This window comes from Neolamprologus multifasciatus, chromosome 11 (genome assembly GCF_963576455.1).
Source record: "Neolamprologus multifasciatus chromosome 11, fNeoMul1.2, whole genome shotgun sequence".
Lineage (NCBI taxonomy): Eukaryota > Metazoa > Chordata > Actinopteri > Cichliformes > Cichlidae > Neolamprologus > Neolamprologus multifasciatus.
In genome coordinates, this window is record NC_140449.1 from 13,628,471 (window position 1) to 13,651,045 (window position 22,575).

General features: G+C 43.2%; 1 protein-coding gene across 8 annotated transcripts in view; it reads right to left on the reverse strand.

Moving 5' to 3' along the window:
* Window positions 1-241: 241 nt before the first annotated feature.
* LOC146507958 (zinc finger protein 516-like) overlaps window positions 242-22,575 on the reverse strand; it is a 47,404-nt gene continuing 25,070 nt past the window's right edge. For 7 of the 8 annotated variants that reach the window (XM_085176910.1, XM_085176909.1, XM_085176912.1 and 4 more), the window contains 4 exons: window positions 15,811-18,044; window positions 11,522-12,832; window positions 8,369-8,473; window positions 242-2,485 (listed from right to left, as the gene is read on the reverse strand). In XM_085176910.1, coding sequence (XP_085033036.1) covers window positions 2,289-2,485; window positions 8,369-8,473; window positions 11,522-12,832; window positions 15,811-17,578 — 3,381 coding nt within the window. In that variant the 5' untranslated portion in view covers window positions 17,579-18,044 and the 3' untranslated portion in view covers window positions 242-2,288. Of the gene's footprint in view, window positions 2,486-5,386; window positions 5,458-8,368; window positions 8,474-11,521; window positions 12,833-15,810; window positions 18,045-22,575 lie in introns of all 8 variants that reach the window. The other variant, XM_085176915.1, reaches the window with a different exon arrangement.

Below are 22,575 nucleotides of genomic sequence, written 5' to 3' on the forward strand. Positions count from 1 at the left end.
GCTGTTACAGTGCATGTACCCGCTGAATAATAGGTGTCAGCCAGTAGCTAAACTACAGCACAAATAGGAGATGATGTCAAAATCAGATGCAAAGAAATAGCTGTTTTTGTTTTGTTTATTTTTAAGTCTTATCCTTTCAGACATTTGCAAAATCTCTCTGTATAATCTCTGAGCTTCTGTGCCGACATATCGTTAAAACAGCGGTAAAATCCAACAGGATGCTGTTTCCAATCCAGCTGCGGCGGCAGCTGCACAACATTCCAGGTTTCAGAAACTTAGAGGCGCATACGGGCAGGAACGAACGCTTGTGACAGTGGATGCAATGTCAATTTGGCGTCAACTCTGCGTTCGTCAGGCGCCACTTGACGGGTATAATGGGGCCCTTAGATGGTATTCAGCCTGCCTATGGGTTTTGAATCAACAAGGGGGTAAAAGGTGGAATTAGGGGGCAAATATTCTCCTACTTCCTGGCTGCAGTGTTAATACCAACATGCTTAGTGCATGAGCTATTTACAAGGCTCCTTATCACAGTTTTGTATTTTTGTGTAATGTAGCCCATCGTTACCTATGTTACTTCCATAACATCCTTTATCAGTCTTGCAACTCAAACCATTTCCTCTCAAAAAATATATTCAAAGAACTGAAGTTGACTCATTAAGCTAAGGACTATCATTCAATCGAAAACGTTCAATCGACAGGCGGCCGGTAATTTTGTGTCATTTTTCTGTATGACTGTTTGTTGCCGGTGATGTGCTCATACCGAGTTGTTGGGCACAAGATGCATTTATTTTTTAAAAATCAAAGTAACATGGTGGATTCCAGATAGAAAACAGACAGCATAAATGTTCAGCCATTACCATTTATGTAAGGCAAAAGATTTATGCTTTCTAAATCCAGCATAAGATGACATTGTGAAATTTTTAAGAGACAGCGCGGTCAAAAGTTCAGAACTGCTCTTTAGCAATGGAAAATCTTAGGATGCATCTCTTCCCCCTAACATGATCAGCACCGTATTTTTCTTTGCAATCTGGAGCCGACTTCTTCCTGCCACTTTCTTCCTGCTTTAGTGGAGTCCGCCTCATTTAAAGCCCAAATAGTCTGAGATGGTGACACTCTAATACGAACGAGTTACTGAGGAAAACTCCGCTCAGTCCCTTCCTTTTAAATGGACAATAATTGAAGGGCTATAAAAATGGTATGCTCATTTATATTGCCTTTTTTTATGAGCATACACCTCCATCACTGTTCCCTCTCTTTTTTGTCCCTTTCTTGTCCTACCTCTCTCCATCTTTCTCTCTCTTTCTAATCACAAGCTCTAGAATGGTCACAGCACTCCCACCGTTACACTGTCGACTGAAGGGGAGTGAGTTTAGCACACCTAAACACGCGCGCACACACACACACACACACGCGCACACACACACACGCTGACAGAAAGATGCAAGTCTTCTGAGTCAGAGCCCACAGGAGACAAACTTGCTATGTGCCATCTGGTTGTCGATGAACCGTAGAGCTTCTTTCTTCTCTTGCTGTGTGTTGATGGTCAGTGTCCTGAGAAATGCACAAAATCTCACGTACAATAAAGCTTAAAAGAACAAAAAAAATAAAAAACTTTAAAAAAAAAGGTTTGTGGGGGCATCTACAGCAGCCATGCAATGCCACAGTCCTCGATCACAATGCCAGCAGTTGCATCTGAGTTCAGTTTCTCTCATTTACTTTCCTTCTCCTGTAAAGCAGCTGGCAGCAACTTTACTTGTTGGTACCTCCAAAAATGGCAGCAAGAGGCAACTCATCGAATTTTCAGGGCTCCCGTGATCAGAAATCATTTAAAGTTCACATGCCAACCTTCGTGATAAAGAAGACCCAATGAAGCAAAAGACTGAATGTTGGTGAGTCCAGCCTCCCTGCCAAAGAGAAACTTTGCATTTCACTCTTCACTTCTTCTATGGTGAGAGGTGTGCACACCTGACCCACGCAGCTTCTTAAAGCAGATTTCCATCAGGTGTCATTTCTATTAAAAAGACGTCTTTGTGATTTTGAAATTTTCTAGCACAACTTGAACACGCGTTTTTACAGTAAAAAAAACAACAACAACAAAAAAACTACAATAACCTTCAATGTAGAAAATTCTACATCATTAAAGGGTGACGGTGAAGAGGAAAGGCTCAAAAAGTGAACTGTTAGTCGTAGGTTCTTGTGTCTAGATCTGTGAATTTCAAGAACGGTGACAGGGCTTTGGGATTGTGTAAGAAGCTGGTCCAGGTTGTGATCAGATCAGCTGAAGGTGTTTACTGTTGCTGTTGTGGGTTTGGTGGGTGTTTGGCAGCCGGTCCTCCTCGCTCCCCCTGGCTCAGTAACAAGCTCCTCCTGTCTTGGTACTGGCTGTTGTCAAAAGGCATATGGTGGACACTCTGGACATGTGTCTTTAAGTTCCCTTTCTGAGAGGCTCGGTATGGGCAGAGTTGGCAACAGAATGGCCTTTCCCCTGAGGAACACACACACAAAGTTGAAAGGTCATATGGCGGCCAGAGGTGACACCGTACACAGAATTTAGAGAGGACAGGGATGTTTAAATATACGAGACAAAAATGATGCAAAGCATAGATGAGGCTTGCTGCAGTGGGAATGGAAAAAGAAGGGGAGGAGGCCAGAGAACACAAGCGAACATAAGCAAAGACACATGGTGGCATTCAGCTAGAAGTACAGAAACACTCTGTAGGTTAAGTGAAGCCTTTATATTTATTATTTTATTTTTTTTAACATCTATTTTCACTTAAAAAGTTCTCTATCCTGACCCAGATGGAGTAACTGTTCCTTGCCCTTTCCTGCCATCTGGAGAAGAGTGCCACACATCCCCCTGTCCAAAGAGTCCCACTTTTGTCTCCATGCGTTTCTCCATCACCTGGGCCACCCAGCGGCCCCCTACACAAACACACCCCCTCTCAAACACACTCTGTGCGCACCCTATACTCTCCCTTCTAATTAGAATGACCTACAATGGCACAGACACCTCTGAAAAAACAAAACTAAATAAATAAATAAATAAAAATAAGCAACGCACACCTGAACAAAACAAATGAGTGTGCCATTTAATTGCACCTAATTATCATTTTGATAAATGGAAGAATATCAAAGCGGGAAAACAAATGACTCCCCGTGCCCCTCCCGCACCCCTTCTCCCAGAAGAAGAAACAGGGAAATATAGCTGTTATCATACATCATCAGAAACGCAACGGTGAGAAAAGGAAGGGGGGAGTGGGGGGCTGGTGTAAGACAGAAAGCGAGAGAGATAAAAAAACAAAAAAGTATAATTAATCACACCGAAATCCCCCCCCCTCCCCTCAAAACCCCCAAAAACAGCTGCAAAGATGGTGAGGGTGAGACGTGCCGGGGAAGCGAAAACCTCCACGACACCGTCCTGCGAGGGAAAACATCACTGACAGGACCGGTGCACTACATTATACTAAAGGTTATCGGCACCGTAAAGCAGCGTCAACACTACATTTAATTGGACCCCTCTGCAGCGCCCGCTCCCATCACTCACAGTGTGTGTGTTAAATCTGAGTTCACATGGGCGTGTGTGATGTGCTTGATTAATTATGATGGAGGTGCCGCGTGTACAGCCCGGGTCTCTCCGAATGTCAGAGCAGAGTAGTTTTAGCCCAATGTTCCCACTGACCCCAATCCTTACTCATCGTTTCTGCAATTTTTAAAGTTTGTTAATTACTTGTGTTCAGTTTCATTTCCACACAATCCGCTTGGTTCTTGTTGTATTTACACCTGCTCATAAACAAAGATGTTATAGTACAACTGTGTGTGAAAGGTGAAAGTAGGAGATACTGTGATGTTGCCCAGTGGTTTGTGGACTCCCTTTTTGAAGTGATTTTTGAGACCCGATACAAGAAGCAATGAGTGGCTTTGACTGTAAATCTGATGGTACTGCAGATGCATTCCCACTTTATTGTTTTTTTATTTATTAAAAATTAATTTTAAAAAACTAAATAAATAAAATGTATTAAATAAGTCTTGAAACTAGCAATTCAGACTGTTGAGTCTTCGAATATTTGAGTATATTGGCATTTAAGATTTATTAGTTTCTATGCAAACCCAAGCTTTTTGCTGTCCTCTTGCCATGCGTACGATCTCAACCTCTTAGTCTCTCGGCAAAACCTGCCATGTTACCGCTGTTAACTGCAGTTAACGGCATCAGTTAGTTTACAATTTCAGTTAGGAAATCAGAATGAATAAAAGCAGTAAAGTTACATCTGCTGACATGATAACAGATGGTTTTTAGTGCTGGAAATTTGTTTATGCTCAAAATACCTGCTAACAGACATTACTAGGAATTATCATTTTCCTGAATTGTAGCTTCTTGAAGATTTATAAAGTTTGAATTGTAGCAAATGAAGCAATTTTGTACATTAGAATCTACATGCTGTCATTGTGCAGTTGCAACACGCTGATGAGCCCATGTGAATGTGTCGAATGTGCAGTGAAATTCCGATAAACTGCAAATCCCAAAGCCCGTCTTGCACTGCAGCAAAGCAGCAACTGCCCTTTGAGTTCAAATGCATACAGGAAAACACCTAAATTCAATATTTTAGGTGAAAGAAGAGTCAAAGTATGGGTACAGTTAGCCAAAATGCCAGGCAGAGCTATTCATCTTCTACAAATGGATGAAGATTTAACTGTGTATGTCTGAATGTGTCAGATCAGAGCCTGCACATCCTTTCCAGTGTGATGAAGAAAAAGGGGGATGTGATATTTGTAATGACAATGTTGTGGGAAAAAAATGCATCTCATGACAAGTAAAAAGCATGCGCTGTTCTTTAACCAATAATGCTTCTGCCTGATTTAGATAGCTGCGGGGGAATCTACGTTGTAACTTACAATGTAACTGGAAATCCTTTTTAACCCTATGCAGTTCCACATCATTCAGTCATTGCGGGCTCTTCCGATCTCATGTGTAGTTACATTTCTCGGTAGATGCACATCAGGTTACGGCGTACTTTTCCCATAGACATCTAAATCAGGCGTTATTTTGAAGTATCCCAGCCTTTTAGTGTAATTGAGCAAACTTCATTGTTTTCAAAGCAAAAGTGAAGCTCGTCAATGAGACAACTGTGAATACACACTCTTACGTGAGGTGTGATCCAGCAGCATGTGAGAATGCCAGGTGTTAATGCCATGTGCAGAGGGCGCCACATGTGAATGTTAAACATGAACAAAAAAAAACAAAACAAAAACACACACACACACACACACACACAAAGGCTGGGAAGCTGAGTGACTGACACAGACACACACATGCAGAGGTGAGACAGTAACATTAAGAAACATGCGGGAGCGATGAGCGAGCCCAGTGATTAGCCATTGTGCCACATACTTGTTTGGGAGCTTCAGAAGCGGTGGTGTGAGCGTCAGTACCTCTGTGGAGTCCGTTAAAATCAAACCCAACTGTGGGGGGAGAAGGAGGATTGGGTGGGGGGGGGGAGAGGAAGAGGAGGAGGAAGGAAGGGGGAGGGAGGATTTGGTTAAACGCTCTACCAGATCCACACAAGCATTTTTTTTTTTTTTTTTGGTCTACCACCACCACGCAAACAAAAAGCATTTTGACACCAGCACCCTTGTTAATAGAGGGGAGCTGGCAATGATGATGGTGATGATGATGATGACGACGACGATGGTGGTGGTGGTGATGATGGTGATGGAATCTGGTGGAGGCGAGTCGGTGATTTAATATGACGCATGTTAATAGAGGCCTCGGGGTGGCTGGCCTTTTCTGTGCGTGTGCACGTCCATGCTGAAGACAACTGTCGGTGACAACATTAATTACAGCCCCTGTGAGTGTTTACAGAGCCTGTGCATGGGCATCTGTGTGTGTATGTGTGTGTGTGTGTTTACAATAGAGCTTGGAGGGAAGCTGAGCTCTGCATCACTTACCATTTGGCCTCTGTCACTTAGAATCACTGGCTGTGCCACATATCATTCACACTCTCTATAAAGAAGCTACTTATCTCACTGTCTACTGTGATCACCGCTGGCCCGGCTGATGGACATGACAGGACAGGAGAGGGAAAGGAGAAGAAGAAGAGGAGGAGGAGGAGGCAGGAAATCAGGCAGCCAAGGAGAAGAGAGCATGCGAGGACAAAAAATAAAAGTGAAAATTAAAAAGAAAGAGGAAGGGAAAAGGAGGAGAGGGAAAGAATGCGAGGAAGAAACAAGAGAGAAAAGGGAAGAAAAGAACCAGAAATCAAAGAGGGGGGAGGAGAGTGGGGGAGTCTATGGATAAAGGAAAAGCAGGGATAGGGAGAAAGGCAAAATGAAACAGACGGAGGAGATAAAAAGACCGTAAAAGGTGACAAGATGTGGAGACAAACAGGAAAATAACTGAAGTGAGAAAGAAGACAAAGGATCTAGGAAAGGAAATGAAAGGGAAAGAAAGGAGGGGAATGAAAAGCAGAGGGAATAAGTGAAAGTAGAGGAAGAGCCGGAGTGTCTGAATCAAGCTGTTTAGTGAATGGCACTGGGATGCATGCAAATGGATTCGTAAGGCTGGCGTGGACAAATGCTGTTCTGCTTCATTAGAATGCACAATTCCATCTCTCTAATTGACATGTAATTAATAATGTATACAATTTGTCACAGGTCAGTATCCGGAGCAAATCATGTTTCAGTTTAAAAAATAGAGACAGCTGCCCAGCCCAGGGCGGGGAAGGAGTCACAGACCGGTTGTCACACTCAACTGAACAAAAAGATCTGTTTTGATTTATTTTGCAGAATGCCGGGACGGAGCGGACATACGGGGAGCCTGATGATGAAATATTGTTGAGAATGTGAATCCCTGTGCATATATCCTCTATATCTCATGTCGGCGTTTCTGGGTGGATAGATCTGTGTGCGCACAGGTGGTACAGGAATGAGTGACTAGTGAGAGAGGGGCTAGAAACTGGGAACATCTAATACTGCAGGAATAGCAAGTATCTAAATAAAGTTGTACATGTTAAAGTAAAGCTCTGGACTTCCTTCCCTCGTTTCCCCCCCTTATTTCATATCTTTTGCATTTTGGGTAATTTAATGGTTTCTGTGACTGATGTTTTTGCACCTTGACTACTATACCATTTATCCTCTTTGAGTTGCTCTGTATAACTTTAGAAAGTCATAGTAGAGAACTTACTGCCGGAACTTTTCAAACAATAATCTTTGGTTTAGGGTTTGGAGATCCAGAGCTTTATTTGATGTCTTAAAAATAATTAATATTTCTAACTGTGCTCAGTGGTTTAAATGATATTACATTTGTTATAAGCTTGTTTTTTTTATTTTAGAGAAAACAATCACATTTTCTGTTTACTTGTGTAAAAAAAAAATGGTGCTCATGTCGTAAGGTGACAAACATTCAGCAGAATAATGTATTGTAAATTTTGCTTGCTGCAATCCAGGGCTGTCACAATACTAGATTTTCACACTCAGTACTGACATAGAAAACTACAGTAACAAAATGGTGTGTATATGTGATGAATATTTTAAGACTGTAATGCAAAAAAGCACAAAAAAAGACAATATGTTTTGGAACCACTGCTAATCACATAAATTTGGTACTGTAGGCTGTCACTGCTTCTCTGTAGTTTCTGGCAGAACTTTATCAGCTTCAGTCTGGGATTTTAAGACTTTTTAGACACAAATAATTGTGTTATCCTGTCACTATCTACTAATATTACAGACAGGCAGGAGTGACATTTTTTGCCTAACTCACACATTAATATTATCATTTTATCATCAGCCATAGGCCCCAGCCGCTGCCTTAACGATAACCCAACAGACGGCTAATGCTGCTGTTGGGTTATTGCTGATAGGTAACGTTAAGGTGTGCACTGGCCAGATTAATATTTATTATAAATGTTTTAGTACTTCAGTGTTCTTAAAATGAGAGCTTCACTGTTGTTTAGCATTGTCAATGCCAATTATTCCAATCGCTCGTGAAGTTGTGTCAATTTGAGGAGGCGAAGATGGCCGCGTTGGTGTCAATACTGGTGCAAATAAGCATCTAATCTGTCATTTTTACCATCAATTAGCACATTTGCAGCCCTACTGCAGTCACAGGATTTCACTATACTTAGTTCATATGAATGGCCTTACATTTTGTCACAGTCAAATGTGCATTTGTTAGATTTTTTTTTTCATTGTTTCAAATTTTTTGTGACAAGCAAATGTTGTGAAATCCACCTCAAACAAAAGAGAGAGTGAAGACGATTTTAACCCAAGGCTTAAGCACTTCTACATTAGATCCAGCATGTGTGTGACAAATATGTACTTGCTTCTGTTTGGGTTTTTGTTTTGTTTTTTTCCAGTGCGTAATGGCTGTATTTACCTGTATGGGATCTCATATGAGTTCGCAGGTGGCTGGGTTGGCTGAAACTCTTCCCACACTCATTGCAGAAATACTGTCCCTGCCGCATGAGAGACCTCAGCATCCCTGCGCACACACAAACACGTGAGGGAGGAAACACAGGATTAAATGGTGGCTCTGCAAATTCCAGAGGTCAAAACCACTGCAAGCCATTCTGGATTTAGAGGAGGCCAAATGCAGTGAATTTGAACTTTTGATTCTTAGAACAGAGATAAAACAACAACATATATCTATCTATCTATCTATATAGATATATATATACAGGTGTAAGAAAATGGACTATTAGGGGACAAAGAATACTCTGAGTTTGAATAGTCTTTACATTTAGGATTTTTCTTTTAATAAATGGGTCAAGAGTGAACATCAGAGTCATATTATTTCAAACAGGAAGACATTTTCACGTGGCAGTTTTTCCACAGCTTGACTAAAGACGTAAAGGTCGGATTCAGGCAGAAAGTGAGTGGGTGTACATAAAGCGCAGAGCCTGGCTGGAGCGGTGGAGGTAGGTAGCATCAGTAGTGGACTCGCGCAGGCATCATTAGTATGTCTAATGTGTCATTATGAGCGGCTAGCTCCAGGGGCTGGACTGCAGCTGTCACACAGCATCATCTCAGAGGCTGACAGCCAGACACACAAAACGCGCACACACACCGCATAAATTACAGGCAATTAAAACGCCCCGGCTGTGATGTGCCCGCTCCGCTGCCCGTGTGTCACATGTCAGGTGTGTGTGTGTGTGCGCATGTGTGTGTTGGCATGTGTATGAGTTATAAGAGTTGTATATATGCGTGTTTGGGCCAAGGGAGGAAAGTGAAGCACGGGCTGTGGCACACACTGGCATCATTTAGACACACACACATAATAATGCAACAACTGCGACATTACATGCACCGCTCACCTTTACATGTTCATGTCCTTAAAACGCGAAAAGAAGTCAACTTGTTGATAACACATGCTCAAAGCTCGTAAGTCACAGTTTTCTTTGATGGCACATGACTAAACGGACACTCCCGGGCTTCAGCCTTTTTGTTACGTCCTGCTTTTACGCAGTTATTTTTAATAACTAAACATTTAGACAAAAACCATCAATTTGCTATGCCAGCTTAATGCGGGTCAACAGGACGAACTTGTAAATTTTATACTGCCGGAAAAGAACCGATTAATTTTGACGTCACAAATCTGAACTCATTCTTTGAGTTCACTACGCTACTTTTGCACACATCCTGCGAGAAGAATCTGCAAAACTTTTAGGTAAACAAAATTAAACAGAGAACTCACCGACGCCTTTAACGCTACATGGATTTTACTTTAAAATTGATTTACAACAATGGGAAAGCGCAGGAAAATCAATCAACTTTTATCTCGCCACATCTAATGAGAGCTCTAAAGCTATAACGAGGCAGTATAAGAAAAACGCCACCGGGAAATTAATTGTTAAGGGGACAAGAAGCCCGCCTGTGCTTTGTAAACCAGATGGAATGCATACTAAAAAGTGGTTAAAAAGAGCAGGAATTCACCATAAAGAAACCCGCTCTATGTTCATAATTTCGACAGCTATGCAGCAAAGACACGTCACTCGTGCCGGATTTTTCTTTTCCCCCCTGCGTTGCATGTAATTGCAGGGGCAGCACGAGGACGAGAGACATTTAAGGATGGTCTACTTCATGACAACACACATGCGTGCTTGCCTCGGACCTCTCTCGTTGACAAAAAAGAGGCCTGGAGATTCAGGGGTGCTTTCACTGAGGACGCATAAACACCCTAAGCTTAAGGCCTGGCATATACCTGGGAAGTGCCCATAACTCTGGTACATTTGTGTATGTGTGTAGGCAGAGAGGGAGGGATGTAAGGGGGGGGGGGGGGGGGGGGGGGGGCAGCTGCGGGAACAAGGAGGACAGGGATGCGGGAGAGGTGACAGAGAGTGTCTCTGGCAGCCCGACTGCTGGCCTCTGGATACTCTACTTCTACTCTGGGCCGCCAGCCCTTCTCACTGACGCACTAATGAAAGACAAGACAGAGCTGGACGGAAAACACAAGCAGACACGCGCACACTCGTACACATATTACAGAGAGAAAGGGAGAAAGACTCAGTTGCTCAAAAAAGGTCACTTTATCGCATGTGACTCAAAGGGCTAAGGCAGATCGTGACGATATGCGCCTGGACGGGTGACAGCGATGTCATGCGTCTGCTCTGGGGCTGTTGTCTTTGACCCCTGGCTCCACACAGCCCCACTTGACCTCAGAGACACAACTGAAAATGGGCAAATAATACGGATGTTCGGTAATGACCATTTCCAAAGCAGCTGGTGGGGTAATTATTCTGTCTCATCTCTCTCTTTGCCTCTTCTGTTCCCTCTCTCTGTTTTTCCTCCCTCCATTCGCATCTGTGCGAGTCTCTCGTCAGGCAGAGCCGTGACCTAAACAGTTTGTGACAGCTTTCTGGGAGAGTGGAGCTGAAGAGTAGGCATGCCTCGCAGACCTGAGAGTAGCAAAGGTTCTCTCACATCTTTCACGATTACAAAAAAATAAATAAATAGAGGCTACACAGACACATACACACACGTTCCTTTTGCATCTAAAAATTTCAGGCACATATGGACACACATGCTGCCTCAGATAAAGACTTTCATTATGCCTCACAAACATGTGAGCACACATGTGCGCTCGTTTAATGGATCCCATCGTTATTAAAAATCTCATCAGACTGTGTGTGTGTTTGCCTGTCGATCACTTTCTCCCAGATGGAGTGCCAAGTGTGTGAGATAAAGAGAAATATGTGCGCCTCTTCTACAAGTTTGGATGTTTGAGGCTGCTGGTGTCTTTTTCTTCTTTAGCTTGTCAGGTTTAATCACTTCTACTCATATCAGCTGAAAAAGTTGCTCAGACACTGGAAAATACTCTTCTACATACTCCTGACATTTGGCAAAGCCAAGGCCCTCTGGGCATTTTGGATGTGAGCTTATGATGAGGGACTTTCTGTGTGTGTGTGCTTTTTTCCAATGTTTGGCATTATAAAAACACAATAAAACACAACTTGGACTACGCAACTGCTAATTTTCACAAACAAAAGTAAATCAGCCATAAAAATAAATAAATAAATAAATTGATGCCTACCAGTAGGATCCATGAGGGCATTGGCTGCACCCCAGCGGTGGTACAGGGTAGCAAATTCATGAGGGCTGTAGTTTTTGAGGAAGCCGAGGACGTCACTTGGCGTCTCTGGTGTCTCTGTAATCGGCTCCTGCTTTACCTCCCTGCGAGTCTCTGAAGGTAATGAAGAAGAAGATGAGGAGGGACAGGAGGAATTCTGAAAAGCGCCACCCTGCGCCTGCGAGGCACCAAAGTTGGGTCCTGCAGTTGAACTATGGGTAATGGTGCTGGGCCTCGTAGCGTTAGCCCGAACCTGGCTGTGAGGATTGGGAAGCTGCTGATGAGGGGTGCCCCTAGCTCGACTGTACTCTGCTAGGCCGTGTTTGCTAGACAGCATGAAACCCAGTCCCTCTTGGGGCAACAAGTAGCGGTCAGCTCTGGAAAATGTAGCGGAGCCGGCAGCTGGGGCTGAGGGGCGTGAAGGGGTGCCAGTGTTCTTCTCCAAGGAGCTGGAGGATGACAGCGAGCTTCCCCGCGGGTACACTTCCACTTTGGGTCTGAAGCGTGACTGATGAGTGTGGTCCTCCGGGGGTCTGATGTTGCTGCTGCCTGGGCGTGCTGGGACTCTCCCAGCTTGGGTGCCCAAGCTAGAAGAGGGGCCCCTTGAGGAAGAGGCACAGGGGGCAAAAGATGATGATGGTGTGGCTGAATAACTGGCTGGCTTGCTCTTTTTTAGAGCCTCGCTAGAGCACGATGGAGGCCGTGTGCGCTGGGTGCGCATCAGCGAAGGGAGAGGCTGACACTCCTTCCCTTCCAGGAAAGGTGGAGGTCCTGTGCGTCTCCTAGAGGATAACGAACTGTCCTTGGAGCCTTTTGAGTTGGTTTTAAGAGCCCATTTAGGAGCCAGATTGGAACTATTGCCATTAATGCGGTGAGCCACAGTCTGGTGCATCCAGAGCACCTCGGGGTAGCGGGTGGAGTGAGAGCAGAAGGAGCACTTGTGGCTAGGGAGGCTTTTCTTGTCCAAGGCTAAAGAGGCTATACCCCTGATGCCCTCAGCCCTGACACATAGATCCAAAGGTGCTACGCTGGGATCGAGTGCAGTGGACTGAGCTGAACGGTAGCCAGGAGGGGATGTAGAGTTGTTTACTCCATGAAGAAGCGCTTTCTTAAGTTTGATATTACTGCTGGGAGTTCCTCTGTCCGAGCTGGGACTGGGAATGGTGCTGGATCTATCTTTAGAGGCAGGTGGATGTTGGACACGGACATGAGTTAAATAGGCCTGTGAATCTGTGGCAACAAAGTCACACATGCTGCAGATGTAAGGCTTCTCATCTGTAGGGAAAAGCAACAACAACAAAAAGGTCAGTGGCTACAAAGGATGTCATATTGATTATAGTTTAATACACTTAATAGTTAACCCAGGGATCATTTCTTTCACATTCATGTTGGTTCATCTAGATGTAGTTTTAGTAAATGTCCACCAGGCTGCAGTATTGATCAGTCTTTCCAAAACCTCTCTTTTTATTTTATGCATACTAAAATAAAACCATTATATCTACTAATGCAAGAATATACACAATAGCAGAAAACAAAACAAAGCAAAACAAAATTACATTTTAACATTTCATTAGCTATTTGTTCAGTAATAGTCCGTGACCATGCAAAACTCATGTGAAGGTTTTGTATAAATATTTGAATATTATTTCAGAGAGATGTACATTTCCTTGGCAACTGCTGGGCTGTTTTATAGTCCATATGGATTGAAATAGTTACAACATAGCATCAAACATTGCCATAGAGTTCAATAAACTCCTTATTGACATATAAACAAATGAGGAGTGTTACAGGGCTGTAAAACTGGTTTATTTACTGGCACGCTCTTATGCTGGCACTGCTTTACATTGCATGTGTTAAATGTACTGAGCTAATGCTGCTAAGCCATGCAGGTGCAGTTCTATAAACTCCCCACAAGGTGGCAGTTGTGACAGGTTTCTAACAGTGAATGTCATTGTTATGACTGGATTTCCCCAAGTGTCCAAATTTTCAACAGGAATAGAGATCATTAATAATGATATCAAACTGAATGGAAACACTAGTAATAGATGTAGAATGAGTAGCAATATTTGGATGTGAAAAGGTTTTAAATAAAAAAATATATATGAGGAAGAACAATCCTAAAGTTAGACTTTTTCAGTATGAAAGACTGCCAGAGGCAGGGTAATCGCACATGCAGACTCAAATGTATGATAAAATACATCAGATACTCTAAGTAGCACATTATTGTATTCTCCATAATCCCTCCTCTTTTTTTTACAGCACCAGCAATCTGCCATCTGTTTTTCATTTGGCTTCCTGTTGGCAACGTTGGCCAGCGCTCACAGCCCAGGACCCTGCCAAAGGTAAAGGGTGGGACAGGGTAGACTACCAGTTAGAGTGGAACAACTGATGTTTTCTGGTTACCAAACCAGTACTTTTATTATTCAGTTAATAACCAGTGGTGTGGGGTCATCATATAAAGGGTGGAGTACACAACATGTGTGTCTTAGTAAACACAAATTTAAAAAAAAAAACTGCATTTCCACAAATAGTGTGGTGGCTCGAAAGGAGTGTCCTCTCAGCCTGTATGGCCTTTCACTGGAAAGTGACGCTATAAATAACAAATCCCTCAAACATCAGGCGGCTTGGCTGGCTCAGTGGTAAGGAGAGTGGATGAGTGACAGTGGAAGTGTCACAGGAGGTAACCTTAGAGATTAGAAGAGTCAGCAGGCAGACGAGGAAGAAAGGTAACGAGGAAAAGGATGGATGGCCAGATAAATAAAATCTTTTGCTGCTTGAGAATAAAACACATTAGTTAGTCGCTGAATCCTAAATACGTTTTCATCGCTAAATGTTAATTTAATGTTTCAACAGACTGATCCTGACACCCTCTGTGTATAAAATCCAACCTGACCTCAGTGACAGTGATCTCTGATGAAGAGACGTTATCTAAGCTAGATAGCACTGCTCGGATATTGGAACGGTGGATTCAGCGGTGTTTGCTACCTTCATTTCACCTTTGCCCTTCCTTCGATGAAGCAATGTGCACACTAAACTATAGTTTTGCATCACTGTTGTACACATGTAAAAATATTTTTTAAATGTTTAAAAGAGATTTTAGGCATTTCTAGTATAACTAACACAATCTCACACAGTCAAGCGCAATCTCAGATTGTTCTTTTTAGAGAGTGAATTCCTCACAGTGCTGCACAACTATAAAAAAAAAAAGTCCAAGCCTGCCTTCAATGACTTTTTGATGTTCCCAGTAATACTAATAATTTGTTATTATATAATAAACAATACCAGTGTGTTAAGGGAAACAAGCAAACATGTGTTCATGGCTGAGACACAAATCAAAGAGAGAAAAAAAAAAATCATATTCACACACATATAAGCAGGAGGGAGGTGAGGGGAGTTTCCTGAGACAGGAAGACCTGAAATAGCGCACAGCTCGATCAGGCCTGAAGAAATGCTGCTGCTATTTTTGCATTTCTGTACTAGCAGGGAGGAAAAGAAACAATCACAACAATTCTATGCTATCCGTTTGAAAGTTTGAAAGATAAACAGCAGAGAGCTGTAACGCAGGAATTCTTCCTTTAGCATTTTTAACCCATGATTATGGGTGTCCTTTCTTCTTTCTCTCCTTTTTTTTTTCTTTGCTTAGCAGTGTTTATTGGTTGTGGAGGTGAAAAAAATGATAGGCATTCCAAAAATGTCCTCTGCTCCGCTGACATGCCGCTGAAAGGCACAAACTCTCATTTAACTGCTAACCCTTCATTGTTCTGCATTACATAATAATAGCACTGTTGTAAACTGACTTTCCGGCAACTGTTAAAGTTTATTGACCATATATAATGGTATCTAAGAGCGGCACTCTGTTTTTATAGAGTGCCGTGCACAAATATGTAACTTGGACATTTTGCCACATGGTGGCTCTACTTCCCACTCTATAAAGGCTGATGAGCTGAGAAGCTGCAGCTTCACAAAGCACATTTCATCAGCAGATATTTATTGCAAGGCTTTAAAAGCACTACAATCACTCCTGAGCCTAAAATCCTTCAAGATATGGTTCTACACTTATGTTTCACATTATATTTTGATAGAATTGTTGGTCATAGCTTATTTAACTAGACTCCTTATCATCACATTAATTGATCCTCAGCTCTTTGCGTATATTATATATTATGTGGCATTTATAATGGAAGAGGGTTATTTCATACAAATAAAAAGGGAATAAAACCAGATTAAGCCAATAGAAAATACTGTTTACTAACCCGAAAGCTCTCCAGAGTTTGCAGTACCCATCTCTGAGGCCTGGTCTCCAAGGGTGGAAGCTGGTGGAGAATCTCCATATCCCGGGGTGCTGGGCCAGCTGGGAGAGCCTGACTCTGGGTCACTGGTGGAGCCCCATCGCTCATCTCTTGCGCTTCTTTCCTTGTCTCCAACAGAGGCCCTGCCTCCATCCTTCCTGTGAACCCGCTGGTGGACGATCATCTGGTGACGGCTGCGGAACACCTTGCCACACTCAAAGCACTCGTTGGACTTGCAGGAAGAAGCTTGCGACTGGGATGGGCGCCTTCTGTCCTGACGAGACGAAGGCCGGTACTCGGAATCACTGAGGCTGTCTGGTGTCCGGTCCCCTGAAGAGGTGTGGCTTCCCAAACCGGAGCTGCTGCGTCTACCCGAACTGCGTTTCTCTTGACCTTGCAGGACATAACGGCTGCTCTCCTTTTCAAAAACCACAGCAGCACCGGCTAGGGCTTCCTCTCCGATACTTCCTGCCCCGCAAGAGGCCTTGTAACTAGACTCCACTGGCTCCACAACCCTTCCTTTAGTGGCTAACTGCCAGGCCTGGTAACTGCAAACTGGATCTAGCTCTGGGATTCTTTGACCTATTATCTTTTCCTCACTTTCCTCCTCTTCATCCTGGTTCTTTCCCTCAAAAGGCTGGAGGTTTAAGTAGTCAAGGAAACGTTTCTTAGCAGCTGGGGAGTCCTCATCATCATCGGGCCTCCCTTGGCTCGGGGACTTCCTGCTATAGCCGAGACTGTGAACTTTATCGTGGGCTCTTAGGCTCTCTCTGTTGTGAAACAGGTTTCCACATTTGGAGCACATTTGGTAGACAGAAGTAACGGAGCCGGTAACAATATCAGGATCCTGGGCTACATCATTGATGGTGGCTGGATGCTCAGTTGACTCTGCTTTTGACCGTGACCTAGATTTGGTGTTGTGTGTTTTCATGTGAGATTTGAGAAACCACGCTTCGCGGAAACGTCTCCCACAGATGCGACAGCAGTGATCCAGGATCCCTGCGTGTTTCTTCATATGTGACTTCAAGAACCAGGATTGGGAAAAGACCTGACCACAAGTCTCACAAGGGAAGGTCCCGTCACTCTGGGGCTGGATGACGTCAGCTTCGGCCGCAGCCTCCTCCTTGACAGCAGTCTCCTCTTCTGTGTCTGCTGTTATGTGGACCTTCTCAATGTGGCTGAGGAGCTGGTCTTCCCGCTGGGCCTCGTAGCCGCACAAACGGCAACAGTAAGGCCGCTGCTCAGTGACGGACTTTTCCCTTTTCATGCTCCTCACAGGGACTTTCCTACGGGTTTCCTCACCACCATCCCCATTTATCATCCGGTTACAGGCAGAGCTGCTCTTGGTTGGGCTGGTGCCTCCATCGAGACCCTCTGAAACCCTCATCTCCTCCTCCTCAGCACCACCCTCTTCATCCTCATTGGAGTGGTGGCTAGACAGCGTGCCCAGCTTGTGACTGCGAATGTGGACTTTGAGGTTGCCCTTCTGCGAGGCTCTGTGGTCACAGTAGGGGCATTTGTAAGGGCGCGCACCCGTGTGACGTCTCATATGCTGCGACAAAGAGCTAAGGAAAGGAAAGCTGCGTCCACAGATGTTGCAGTCGTAACTCCCAGGAGTTTTGTCGTCCTCAGCCTCCATCTCATTTTTAGGGTTGGCTTTGTCTACGCTCAACTTCTCCTTCTGACCTCCTGCCTGAGTCTCCATTACGTCCACACTGTCTCTGGGATTCATGGTATGAATTAAACTACCCTGTCTAGGTGGCCTTTCATAAGCTCAAAAAGTATTTATAACTACTGCTATCTGCAGCTGTACATCTAGAGATGTCTGATGCGTCCTTGTTGGCACGTTGAAAACACTATCTGCCTTCAATCATTCGATCAGGCTACTAATATAGCAGCTGAAGTCTAGTCACTGGATGCCACGCAATATAGCCATCCTCGGTGACTCAAATCACAAACAGCTACTTGTCATTTGCTCTCTCGGGGTCGAAAAGGTCAGCATATAATAACTGAGATTTAAACAATCTCTTTGTCAAAATAATGTGAAAGTTTCACGCAGTTTCATGTCATTGTGTCGGTGGAGTGGCATGTCTGAAGGTCTCTGCCTCAGAGGCGGTCATTCGCTACTCTTCTGGTCTTCATTGTACTGCCAAACGGCGAGCGTTCTTTAAGCGGGGACCCACACGTATACCATTCACCTGTGAATAAAAATGAGAAAGGCATGTTAGTTCAGCTACAGCGTATCATTTCAAGAAGACTTTTAGTTTTCTAAATCCACCTCAACAAGCCACTGTAGTGGCTGTGTACACGGCCATAGATGTATATGCCACATCCGGGCTTATCAGATGCAAGGATCTCGGGGTCTGACATATTCTTATTAAAAAAAAAAAAAACAACCTTTATCCTGCTTGTTGGAGTTACGATGGAAGAAATGTTAAAACGAAGCAACCAGGAATAACATTTGAGATGTTGTTTATGATTTGTTACTTTGTGCTGACTTAATTATAAAGTCACTAACCTAACACAAAGCTACACAGGCTTGTGTAAGGTAAAGAAAGATGTCTTTGCATCTTTTACTATGATGTAGCTGTATAAGTGTCTGTGTGTTAAATCTGCTTCATAACCATCACGCGCGTCCCTGAATTGTACCTCCAAAGCCATGTAAAGCTGCACAGCCCTGTGCAAATGGACTTGTTTTGTACATAGACTCCCAACAGATAAAGTCAGCAGTCACTGACAGCACTGCTGAGAAAAAGACACAATGAGCCAAATGACTCATCCATAGCTCTCATTTCAAGTCACACTTTAAAATGATGGACTAATTGTCACTTTTTGCAGCAGAACATTTTTAAAAAAAAAAAAAGCAGCTGCAGAATCTTCCTTTTGAAGGTTTCATAATAGAACTATTACAGTTACTATCAACCTACAGTAAGCATTTTGGTATGAATACTTTATCATGAATGCAGTTCCATGCTCATAATAGCAATGTTTACAAGTTTAGCAAGTATAATATGCCCCAATATAAATTCGAAGAGTAATAATCTAATGAGCACTAAAATCACAGTTCAGATTCTGCCATTAGTATTCATAAACATGTATTCATATACATACCATAGTATGTATGGCTACCCTATTCAAAAAGCAGCTTCCTAACCTTTCAAGGACCACAAAGCTCACTGTGGTGATAAACACTTGACCTTCTTGCCCACCGAACAGTCTGACAAAAATGTACAGGGTTTAGGTGTGTGTTTGTGTGTGTGTGTGTCTATAGGACACTGTGAGTCTATATCTTGCACTGTTCGCTGCCACTATGCACGTGCATGTGTGTGCTGTGATTGTGCACGAGTCGGGTGGGGATGTGGGTGGGAGGAGAGCGTGGGGGCTCTGACACAATGGCTGAGTCGACACTTTACACAATCAGGGTTGTAGTTGGGTGGGGGTGGTGCTGGAGGAGTGGTGAGGGGGGGGGGTCGCTTTCACATCAGCAACATCAGCAGTGCCACCATATTCCCTCCCCACAGTGGCCTCATGCACCCGTCTCAACTGATTCTATCACATGACAGGGATCTTAAGTACACAACAGGAAGTGGCTCTTCAGACAGTTTGCTTTGCTCTATTTCTCGACTGGAGTTGAATGGGGTCAGAGAGAGAGTCAAACAGAAAGAGATAGATAAGAGAGAGCAATGAGACAAACAGAAACTTCCGTGTTGACTGCATACACAGTATTTCCATGAACAGGTGAAATACTGATTTTCTTAAACTGTTTGTGTCTACGCCCAACCTGAATTAGCCACAGTGTACCCTGCATACTGTTCAAAGTGCCTCCTTTTCACCATATTGACGTTTTTCCTCATAGGCTGTCCCACTCTTTCACAATACTGATAAAGAGGTCATTCACATCTTTATTGTTTTCTACCCGTCAGCTCATTAAAACATCAATGCATAAGACAGCCCTGTTGATTTAAAACAAGGAAACATTTTCCTTTATAAAACCGGACACATCATATAAGTTACTATCACAAAACTCTCAAGCATGAAAAGATTTCCATGGGAAACCTGCCTGAAAGCATGAACTATGTGAAATCTGACTGACAACATTATTACAGGCTTATACATAAAGTGTCAGAACCCGTGAGCTGAGTTACTGCCGAGCTCTAATTATAAGTGGATAATTTATCATAATCATAAGAGTATAAGGTGGTGGAGGAGGAAAGTTAGCACCAGAACAATCATGTGTCTTAAATTCTTGCACTGAAAATGACTACCTTGCACCAAAGCTATCTATCTCTCAAGAATGATTTATGCTATTGAAATCAACCTCAGTAGGCTACCATGCTTCCTCTGGGTGAGCTTAGTCTGCTAGGATTTCTAGTGAAGACGTACCATTGCTGCCATAAGTGCAGCTGTGCCTCACATTACCCTGAAATAAAGTACTGTATCAGATTGAGACAACTGTCTAAACATAATACAGTTTATCATAATCAATTTCTGTTTAACTGAAAACTCTCAACCTGTAAAAGCATACACAGTGTTAAGGGCATGGCTTTGTGGATGGCAGTGACATGCATAACCCCAATGCAGGCGATTAAATATGACCTTTGTGGTCCTTTTCCAAGTTTTTACTTATCAATTTAAAAAGATCTCAGTATGTAAGGCCCCAGGCAAACAGGCCTAGAGAGTGGTCGGCAACCTTTTGGCAAACACCAGTTAACAAAAGGTTGTACTGCACTGAAAAACCTCCCTGCGATTGCTTTGGTTGCTAGCAGGTTGCTATGGTCACCAACCGTTTGCAAGGAAAAACGGACTAGTCTGCAATCAGTTGGAAGCTACTTTCCAAATAAGAAATAAAATTGTGAAAAGTCCATGCGCAAAAGTTGTTCCTTTTGAAACATGCGGGACGCAGCGTTAAAGCACAACGTTTATTTGAAGGCAAATGTTCTCTGTTTCAGGTTTGAATAGCAATTTTTCACCTTTTGCTACGCTCACTTGCTAGGAGTTTGCCACCGTCCATGCAAACTGCAGCAATTTGATGGAAACAAAAGCAACTCCAAGGTTTTTGGTGTCACACCCTCTTTGATACCGATTTTAGCCTGAGACAGTCAGCAGCTGGTCAAAGGATACACATTTTTTTCCTAGCAAACGGAGGTTAACAGGGGGTTGCTGACAGGTCTCTAGGCCTGTGTGACTGAGGCCTAATGGATGCACTGAGCTTTGATGTCGTGTCGTGGATTTGCATAGAATTGATACAAGAGTTTGTCAGTTTATGAATGAATTACTAATGAAATCCTCATCTGTCTAAACTGCACTCTGTTTTTAGTGGCAACAAATGCTAACATGCTAATACAAGGAAAACTAGATAACAATAGACCTGCTCAATATTTCAATGCCATTTTAAGAATTTCAGCGCACTGCGGTGCCTAAATTTAGTGTCACAGAGCCGCTAGCATAGCTGCTGATTTAGATCAGAAGCATTAGAAGTATCACTGTATGTAGAATAATTACTACTGCAAGTTCATGATCTGCATTTCATCTGTGCAGCCTCCTGAAAGAGCACCACAGTTTGCTGCTGTAATTGCTAAGGCCTTATTATTTTAACACCATGACCCATGGCGCAGTGTTTAATTTATATAGCTATCTTAGAGAAGATATTCATAAACTGTTATATGAGCCAAATATTATCACGAGAAGACTCCAGTCACTGTAACAGACATAAATTCAAGTGATGAGGGACAATAAGGAAAACAAAGCCATCTACCCACAGCCATTTATCCACCTCAGTTTCCCCTCAATCTGTTCCATCTGCTCTCTGTCTCCATCCTAATGTTACTCATTAGTACTTAGTAGTTTTTTCCAGTTCTGGCGCTAAAAACAGAGGATAATGATCTTATTTGCTATTAAATGGCCTTGCTGACTGGGGGTCAGGAGGGCTGGGAGGGGTTGAGACTATTCAACTGTAAGCCTGTCATCCACCAGACAAGCACATGTGCCAATTGAAATGTAATGAGATTAACCACCAGAAGGGAAACAATGCAGGCTTGTCGCCATAGAGGCTAAAGGATGAAGAAAAAAAAAAAAAAGACAAATTGGCTTAAGGAGAGAGAAACAGTCCGGGAGAGACAGAGAAAATGACCAATCATCGAAGTCATCAAAAACAAAAAGAGATAGAAGCTCTACTAAAGATCACCGTGGCACAATAAATGGATAGGAGTTTTTCTCTGAGACACGGAGCCCATTCCACTTTGTGACTGTCATTGACATCCTCCAGCTAATTAACCTTGCGCACAGTAAAAGGGGAAGAATTAATAGGACTGGAGATGGTGAGAGCACATAGCTGGAAAATGATCCTAGTTTACTGTGTTTATCAGCTACTTAGTAACTGGAGTGTTTAACCTTTTTTTGGTTACTTGCAGGAAACAGATCGCCCTCAAACACAATGATCAGTCTAAACCCAGTTGGCAAAACTGCCACTCAGATATCAGACATGCTATTAACGGACACTTAAGCCTCCTTTGAGTCTCACACACTCAGCTGATAATGACTGTTGCATCAAATAAGAAGAAAAAAATAAACACAATCTTTTTCCTGTCTTCCTTCCTGACGCGTTCACCTCAGCTGATCTGCCTTCTGAACGCCAAACCCTAGCAGTTGTAAACCGGTAAGGGGAGGAAATCCGTTCTCATTTTCCCAACCCTGCGCAACCTTTACAGAGCAGCTTGGCTCATTTTTTTT